Source organism: Ursus maritimus, unplaced genomic scaffold (genome assembly GCF_017311325.1).
Source record: "Ursus maritimus isolate PB19 unplaced genomic scaffold, ASM1731132v1 scaffold_3, whole genome shotgun sequence".
NCBI classification, from domain to species: domain Eukaryota; kingdom Metazoa; phylum Chordata; class Mammalia; order Carnivora; family Ursidae; genus Ursus; species Ursus maritimus.
This window is the reverse complement of record NW_024425563.1, coordinates 65,657,276-65,666,922: the sequence shown is the minus strand read 5'-3', so window position 1 is coordinate 65,666,922 and position 9,647 is coordinate 65,657,276. Positions and strand designations below refer to the sequence as shown.

At 36.8% G+C, this 9,647-nt stretch overlaps 1 protein-coding gene across 1 annotated transcript in view; it reads left to right on the top strand.

Annotated features, from left to right (window-relative positions):
* The first annotated feature begins 210 nt into the window (after window positions 1-210).
* SDHAF3 (succinate dehydrogenase complex assembly factor 3) overlaps window positions 211-9,647 on the top strand; it is a 63,917-nt gene continuing 54,480 nt past the window's right edge. The window contains exon 1 of the mRNA XM_008686273.2: window positions 211-478. Within this exon, the coding sequence (XP_008684495.1) occupies window positions 305-478 (174 nt within the window). The 5' untranslated portion in view covers window positions 211-304. The remainder of the gene's footprint in view (window positions 479-9,647) is intronic.

Genomic DNA, 9,647 nt, shown 5'->3' with positions numbered 1-9,647 from the left:
GCCCACGCCCGACCTCTGGTTGGCTGCTTCTCTCGCTTGGACAAGTCGGGCTTTAGCAGCCGGGCCGCACTGCAGGGACATCTCCACCAAGGCCACGCCCCCTCCAGGCAAGAACCCGCCCATTTCCGCGTCCGCCACTGCAGCTCGGTTTCCGGAAGGTCCTGATTTTAGGGCGGACCAAACCGGATGAAGGTCGCGCGCCCTCTTCCGCCCGTGTTCCGGTTTACTAATACCCGGCTTCTAAGTGAGGTGGGCACGCTTCGTTCCTTTGCGCAGGCGCGGTGTGCGGTCCACCCGCGGGGCTATGCCGGCCCGGCACGTCTCGCGGGTCCGGGCCTTGTATCGGCGCATCTTGCTGTTGCACCGGGCTCTACCCCCAGACCTCAAAGCCCTTGGCGACCAATACGTGAAGGACGAATTTAGGAGACATAAGACCGTTGGTTCTGACGAGGCCCAGCGTTTCATGCAGGAATGGGAGGCAAGTGAATGCCACCTTTTCTTCGCCCCAGACCCGCTGAGGTGTCCCGGTTTGCCCCTGTGAGAGACAGCCTGTCCCTGCTGGTTTCCCCCGGCGCTACGCAGGGTCCAACAGCGGCAGCCTGTTGCGTTTGAATTAAACAGCGCGAAGCTGTTCAAACAGTACTTCCCAAAGTTATATACCGAGCCTGTTTCTCCCACCGGTTCCTGGCTGGAGCTGATCCCGTTACCTCGGCGTCCCCAATACAATTCATCCTTTTGAGCTCCTGCGCGTGCCAGGCGCCGGAGGGGTGAGGATGGGAGGTTTCAAAATTGAATAAATCACCTCAAGTAGCTTTTTGCCCCTCCAGTGCCTTGCAAGTAGCAAGCGCCTGTTAATAAAGTAATGGCTTTCTCATTACCTAGTTTTCAGACTTAGAGGATTGTTTCCATAATTACTGTTTTTTAAATTTCCGTGCTCCTTCTTGGGTCTTAATGTTCTCAGTTGACTGAGACAGATATTGGATGCGACCACAAGCGGTAGAGGAGAAAAATGCTCAGAGTTAAGTCAGGTGAAAGTTGATTTCTCCGGCGTCTCAAGTTGCGTTACTTTGTTATATTGCTTTGTTATATTGCTCTGTATCGTTGCACTGAATCTCAGACACATGCATGAGGAATTAGCCCTTTGACTACCTACTCTTTTTTTTTAAGTGAGGGCAAAAGATATTTAGAGTATTTCGTGGGGTTGGGGACCTAGCAGCATTGCTCTTAGTTATGATTTGCAAATATCAAGAAATGAATGAATTGGAAATTAGAGCGACATCTCATGTATTTGAAAGCGTGAAGTAGTGTCGGTAAAAGAAGCCTAAAAAATTGATGGCTAGATTTTTTTTTTTTTAATTATAAAGGTTATGGTTAGGGTGAACACAGACCTTTTTCGCTGAATCTTAGAATTCTTGATTGTAGCTTGCAGGAGGGTTATTTAGGACAGTCTTGAAATTTAGAACTTTAAAATCATGTGTGTTAGCAGTAATTAGCCTGCATGGACCCAGAATAGTTGAATCTTCAATGCAAATTGCTTTCTTTTAATATGGTAACTTGGTTTTAGAGCCAGAAGAACTGGATTCAAATTCTGGAATTTGTTAAATGTCATATCACTTAATTTTTCCTAGTCTTATTATTTTCTTATCTGTGAAATAATAACAGTATTTATGAACCTCTAAATTAGTATATGTAAGCTCCCTTAAAAGCACTTTGTAAATTGCGAATTGCAGCAAATCTGTAAGAAATTAGTGTTAAGTGACATCTTTTAAGCCAGGTCAGTTTGTGGCAGGACAGGAAGGAGAGTCTAGCTCTGTTTGAGAAGAAATAAGGGCACTTTGAGAGTTCCTAAAGTAAAAGAACTTGGAAGGTTTTTAGCAAAAGAGTAGAAACTCAGAATAAATTGACAATACGCTGGAGGAGAGAGATGCATAAAAAAAGCAAACAACTGGGTAAATGTGTTGATCAACCGAGGAGGTTTGGTATCAGGAATTCAGCTTTTTCTTTAAATAATTTTAGACTTAACGGAAGAGTTACAGAGACAGTACTGAGTTCCCTGCATACATCCGACATCCAGCTTCCCTATATGTTAACATTGTACATAACCATGGTGCAGTTATCAAAAATAAGAAATTGACATAAAAAAGAAATAACGTTACTGCAGTGATGTTAACTATAGGCTTTATTCACATTTTGCCAGTATATCCACTAATGTTCTTCTGTGCCAGGATCCAATCCAGGATCCCACGTTGCATTTAGTCATCCTCTCAATTTTCTCTAGTCTATGACAGTTTTTCAATCTTTTCTTGTCTTTCATGTGTTTGACACTTTTTGAAAAGTATTGGTAAATTATTTTGTAGACTCTCTCATTTGGATTTGTCTGATTTTTTTTTTCCTCATGATTAGATTGATGTTGTGCATTATTGGGAGGGATACCACAAGGGTGATGAGTTTTTCTTAACACACGTTAGAGGGCACGTGATATTGATATGACTTACTTGTGATGTTAATTGTGATCACTTGGTTAAGTTTCTCCACTGTGAAGTGACTCTTTTACTTTTTGAAATTAGTATATATTTTGGGGGAGATACTCTGCAGCTGTACAAATATCCTGTTTCTCAAATTTTGCCAACTAGCTTAGCATCATTTGATGGATCTTGCCATTGTGTTCTCATGGTGATTTTCTATTTCCCGCATTCCTTTTGAATTTATTTATTGGAAAGTTTCTGTAGGTAAGCCTTGTCCCTTATTCCTCATTACTGATCTAACCTTTCCACTTATTTTTTGCAATGCAGAAAAGTGTATTCAAGGCTAGGGCCTTGTAATTAATGAGTTAGCAGCTGGGTAAAGTTTAGTTTCAACCTAGTAATCTAACTATTTGGATAAAGTAATACTCACACTTGCAAGGCAGCACAGTCTAAGCCTGGGAGTTGGAAGGGGTGGTGTGGATTCTGCCAAGAGAGCCAGTTTCTCTTTTTCAAGGATGAAAGATAGAGAAGATTCTAATGACTTGGAGGGGAGAACGTGTTGGCTAGGGCAGAGACACTGGAAAGTGATATCCTTCAGTCTTCTGGGCTTTTCCCTGCTACATGTTCTTCAAAACATCTAATTTATGATTATGTTATACCTGTTGTGACTAGTTATGTCCTGGATTTCTGTTGTTTTGGTTAATGATGATTACATATTTGGCACACATGAGTATTACTAGCTTGATGCTTATGTTTCTGTCAAGCTAATTGAGAGTAACACAGTTGTGGACTTCCTGTGCTTTGTGGACTTTGGGTTTTGATACTCTCTCGCTTCTAAAATTACTTATGAACTTGAATGGATTCTGAATTTGTTTTACTTTACGGGGCGAACTTCGGTATGGGTCCCTCTGGAGAAAAGAGAAGGGAAAGCTCAGGCATCTTAGAGCCCCCACCATTAGGAGGAAAGTTCTCTGTTCCTTTCATTTGTAATCAGGGAAAACTGTGGCAGATAATAGAGGGAATTCAGCTGGGGAAGTTTCTGTTCCAGGACCACTTAAGGGAAGGTAGGAGGAAAGTATTTCATTTTATCTTAAGGATAGAAATGTATATGCTTATTTACAGAGTAAATAGTGAATTTATATAGTATTTTACCATAAGAGGAAAATAATGTAGGTTCAGAGAGATGTTGGGAATATTTGTAGGAGAATGTTTGATATCTGGTTGGTAAAATATTTATTATAATCTTAAGTCTTTTAGGAGGCAACTGTTAGAAGTGGAATTGGGGCTGGATAGATCAGGGGTCTTATTTATCATGGCATTTTTAAAGTTCTAACTGCTCAGTTTTGAAGAATAGCTGATTTAGGTAATTCTTTTTTTTTTTTTTTTTTTTTTTTCTCTGCCTGGCCGGTTGTGGAGAGAAGAACTTCATACCATGTGTTTTCTGGGAAATTAGAATCAGTGTTGAAGATTAAATATCAAGTAAAACATGTTTATGTTATGAGATGAAGGGTAGAAAACCGTGAGCTCTCAGGAGCCACTCTGAAGAGACTCCATGCGTTTAATTTTTCCTTTTCCTCCCTATTTATGTCTACTGCTTTCTTGCCTGGTTTCTTTTGTTTTTCTTAAGGAGCTGCTTTGCTCTGAGTCTGTTGGGGGATGTTTATAGAACTTGTTTCTGGAAAAAGCCAAACGACTTACACATTCTATAAGTAGTTATTGACAACGTCTTATCGCCAGGCAAAGTGCTAGGCATTGTGGGACACAAAAATTAATAATAATTGTATTTTACTTTCACGGTGTCCAAAATTTAGTCTATATTAGACAATTATAATACAGTATGAATGTGTGTCTGTTAAATGTGATGGGAGCAGGTAGGGAATGGAGGAAGTTGAGGGCCACATACAGTGTCTGAGCTGAGCCTTGAGCAAGTCAAAGGTACCATGTCATGAAAAAAACTTTCTAGGTAGAGGGAGTAACATATGCAGAGGTATTGAAGTAAAACAGTGTGACTTTTTCCAGGATCTTCAGTGATGTATTTAAAATTTAGTGTCTTAAATGAGAGATTAGGAAGAGATAAAGCTAGAGAGGTGGGAAGAGACAGGATATTCTAAGGATTTTAGGTTTTTATTTAGAATCACTGGAAGATTTTAAGCAGCGGTGAAATGATTCAAATTATATTCTAGAAAGATTGCTTTAGCAGAAATATAAAGGAATGATTGAAGAATGAGTCAGATTGAAGGTAGGGAGAACTGTTAAGAGAGATGTAGTAGAGATGTACTTACGTGTGTGTGTGTGTGTGTGTGTGTGTGTGTGTGTGTGTTGAGAACGCAGGGTATGGATGTATGTGTTACCTTTTATAAGGTAGAATGAGACTTAACTTGAGGACCCACAGAGGATTAGTGAAAGGGGAGGAGATAGAATGGAAAACTCTCAGGTTTAAGAACATGGTACCATAACCAGACTAGGTATTTAGAAGGAGCAGGTGAAGAATGAATACAGTATAGTATATATTGTGTTAATCATTCTGGTGGGGCAGTCAAATGGAGATGAGATATATTAGTCTCATACTCAGGAGAGAGATTGTGGCTGGAGGTAGAGAATTTAAATTCCTTATCTGTAGTTAGTTGCAGATTCAGAGTTGTGGCTGAAAGTGCCCAGGTTGGGTAATATGTGGGGGAAGGTAGTCAAAGATAGACCACTAACATTTAGGAGTTAAGAGAGTGAAGGTAGTAGTATAGTGCTGGAACTGTTCTGTTCTTCTGTATTTGTTTGTTTCTAACTACTTCTGCAAAGCAACATAACTTTTGTCCTTCTTGTGTTTAATTCTTTAGATTTGTATGGTAGTCTAAATATCATATGTTAACATTTGATGTTTTGTTGTATTTGTTGGAGAAGAGGAAGTGCTTCATATTTCATGTAACCATCCATTTGTAACTCACATGGGATATCTTTTTTAGGACTTTGAAATAGATTATCAGATAAAACATGTATGATTAAGTTGCCTGTCACCTATATTTAAAGTTTTCTTAACTTAGGATAATTAGGCTTGGATGGGTATTTTGCAGTTTTTATAATTGTATGCCTTTCTTGCCTAATTTGGGGACCTCATTTTGTTGCTTTTGAACATCCTGATTTGTAGTTTGTATTTTAGCTTGCAGAAGAAAAGGAATGAATTACCTCTCTGTTCAGTAGATGGATCGTATATGTTGGGGATGCATCTATCAAGTATGAGGGAGTCATTTGTGAACCTCTCAGTTGTACTGTTTATTCAGCATGTTACTCAATGTGTAGTGTTTTCGTGATGGTTTTTGGATGGTGATGGTTTACTGAATGGGGATGTATATTTTCTACATTAAGCTTTACTTAAAAAAAATTTTAGCCATATTCTGGTCTTTATGTAGTGGGTAAAAAAGGGGTAAAGGAGAGGATATGAAACTGTCTATCATTGGAACATAAAACATTTTTTCCCCATTTCTGAAGCATTTGGCTTTTTAGTCATACTCTTAAGATACTGTTTTTATTTAGGAATATTTAACTTTTATTGATGTCATGAGATGTGTTCTAGCAGTGCTGGTGTTATAAAGGTATTTTAAAAATCCTAATTTGATCAGTATTGTCTATATTGATGTTGTTACCAAAACGTAGAGGTCTCTTTCTTTTTATTTAATGATTTAAAATTTGTTTGAATTTACAGATTTAAAATAATGGTGATAGTATAATATTACTATGCTAGTGGTTATGTTTCTAAAATAGATCTCTACACCCAGGGTGAGGCTTGAACTCAAAACCCTGAGATCAAGAGTGGCATGCTCTACTGATGAGCCAGCCAGGAGCCCCTAAAAAATAAAATAAAAAATAAAATAAAATAATAAAATAAAGATCTGTACATGTATATTTTTACATAACATACAGTCTTAAAAATTTGAAATAAGTTTTTGCATAGAATTTCAGTAGATAAAGGATTGTATATACATAGTTTTACTGGTTTTACCTACTATTTTTTGAAATATATTTTATAGTTGCTTAATAAGAACGAATGTCTGAATTTTACATAGAGTATTAGAATTGAAAGGGAGCTTCAGATTGCTATAGTAAACTCTTATTTTTTTCAGTTAATGTACTTAAACTTTAAAAAAAACAAAGTAATGTTATGTTATTAAAAAAATTAGTGTGGGAGGGCTTATAATAAAGAGTAATATTTTCTGTTCCTTGTTTATCTCTTTTTAAGGGCACATTTTTCATTTTATTTTGATGTCTTACATTTCACATATCTTGTGAATTTTGGTTATCCTTATTTACAAGTAAAGCAACAAGAAACAGAACTCTGCCTACAATCTGATAGGCTTGTTGATTGGAAAATTACTTGTAGGTTTACAGTTTCCATTATCTCCCTTAGATTTGCTTCTCACTCCTGATTTCCTTACCCAAATGGTATTTGTGTTCAGTTGGGTCTGGCAGTTTGGCTTTATCTTCAGCTATGTTCTCTTTTCTGTTCTAAGCTTTGTTCTAAGCTCTGTGGATCCCTGTATCTGCACTGTTTTGAGTTCACTCCTCTACCTGTTTTCTGTCTTGAGAAATTCGCTGAAATCTCTTGGCTGCTAATGACTCCATTCCTGTTCTTGGTCATCATGGATTACTCCTTTTAAAAATCTTTTACTATCAGTTCAAAGGGGTTTTGGGAGAAGAGGAAATAAATATGCTGCTATGATTTCTCCAGTCTCATCTTAAAGTGAAACCCCAGTTCTGTTATTTTAAAGAGAAAGTAATGAGGCTTATAGAAGTAAAATGACTTGTTTGGTATCACACAGCTAGATAGGACAAAAATCTTGTTTTCTTACCTCATGAAATTAATGTTTCCAAAAAACTATTAAACTTTTGTAGTAAAAAATGGTTATAAGTATTTTTCTTTTGAATTTTGCTTGTTTGCTTGCTACAATTTGTGTATTTGCTTGTCCATTTTTCATATTTTTTCCTAAGGGAAAGAGAAGCTTCTTAATCATGTTTTTATCCTCTATATCTCTAACATAATAAACAAATGTTCAGTTATTGTTTACAGAATGATTTATTAGCCCAAGATGCTAATTGCCAAATTTTTTTTTCAGTAATGAAATAATGGAAGTGGCTGTGATCTACCTGTTAAACTCTTGTGATAGTCAGGCACATATGCTTTCTGTGTAATTTTTGGAAGGTTTATTTAGGCCTCAGTGGTCTCAGTAGGAAAAATAATATTTTATCCTTGAAGATAGGGATCAACTGATAGGTTCTCTTTTAGCCCTAAGATATGGTTATATTAGATGAGTTAAAACTATATCAAATGGCTTAACCTATTTTACACTTTCCATTGGTAACACTGATTTTTCTCTTTCATCTTTTCTGTTAGTTTTAGGGTAATATGTTTTTATAGTAATAGAATGGGTAAAAATGTATTTTGTTTGTTTTTGTAATACAGTTACAATTAACATAAAATTAATAACTCTGGAATTTTAAAAAGTTAAAGCAAATGGAATATATTTTGAATTAATGTGATATATGTTTAATAGAATTAATATGAAAAGCTTATTAGCTTGGATTGGGAAAACACAGCTTTAAAAAAGAATGGGCAAAAGGGACTCTAGTAAAAGATCATTCTATGATTTATTTACAAGGATATTAATTGTGCTGCATGTATATGGTAATGACAAATCAAAAACAGCATAGATATCAATGATGGCAGAAGAGTAAAATGATAGCATAGCAGCTAGAAATAGTGTTTCAGAAGAATTAATGACCAGGAAAACCGTTCATGTTATAATTACATGTAAACAGTGTTTATCTTTGGGTGATATGGTAAAGGATGATTGTAATTTTCTTCCTTGAACCACCTATTTTCCAGATTCTCTGCAAAGATCAGGGCTACTTTAGTAATTATAAGAAAAGCCAATAAATGTTATTTTTAAAAACGCAGTTGGTTATACTCAGTATTTTTGTTACCAGTTTCATGTCATAAAGCATTTGAGGCAAACACATTAAAAGAGTCAAATACCAGCAGCTAGTAAATATATTTCCTAATTTGCCCTTTAAACTTTGCAAGTTAGGGGCGCCTGGGTGGCTCAGTTGGTTAAGCATCTGCTTTTGGCTCAGGTCATAATCCCAGGGTCCTGGGGTCTAGCCAGCATCCAGCTCTCTGCTCAGTGGGGAGCCTGCTTCTCCCTCTCTCTCTGACCCTCCCCTACCCCACTTGTGCGCGCGTGTGCGCTCGCGTGCGCTCGCTTGCGCTCTCTCTCAAATAAATAAAATCTTTAAATAAATTTTGTAGATTAAGCTTAGATTTCATGTTTAATAAATAATGTCAGCTATACATTTTATGATTTCATGCTGAGTTTTGTAAATGAAAAAAATCTAAACATGTATTCAGCATTGTAAATGGCCACTGAAATGAGACAGAAGAAATAAAAGGTACCCAGATTGGAAAGAAAGAAATAAAGCTGTCTTTATTCACAGACAATGTGATTATGTAGGAAATCTGATGGTATCTACAAAAAAATCTAAAATTAATGTCAGTTTAGCAAGGTTGTAGGATACATGACCATTATACAAAAATTAGCTGTATTTTTATATACTAGAAATGCAAACTTGGAAATTAAAATTTAAAAATACTACTTACCATCAAAAAATATTAAATACTCAGGGATGATGCAAAGGATGTACAAACCTGTACGCTGAAAACTCTAAAGCACTGCTAAAAAAATGCGTAGACTCAAAATAAAACTTTACCTAGTTATTCTCTTTTACCTAACCACGAGAAGACATATTTTAGAGTCTTTATTGCTCTAAGCCAAGATCAAAAAAGAATCATCAGGGCCATTTTCTGGTATAGTATTAAGTTTGTTTATTTTTAAAAGATTTTATTTATTTGAGAGTGTGCATGTGCACACAAGCGGGGCAGGGGGGTTGAGGGAGAAGGAGAAGCAGGCTCCCCATTGAGCAGGGAGCCCAATGTGGGGCTCAATCCCAGCACCCTGGGATCATGACCTGAGCCCAGGGCAGTAGCTTAACTAACTGAGTCACCCAGACATCCCGTATTAAGTTTTCTTTTTTTTTTTTTTTAAACAAACTTGAATAATTGTCTCTTGCTTAATTTCCTAGAGATCACACTTAAATAGTCATTGATTCTCCAATAACTTAATTTGATCAGAATTAAAT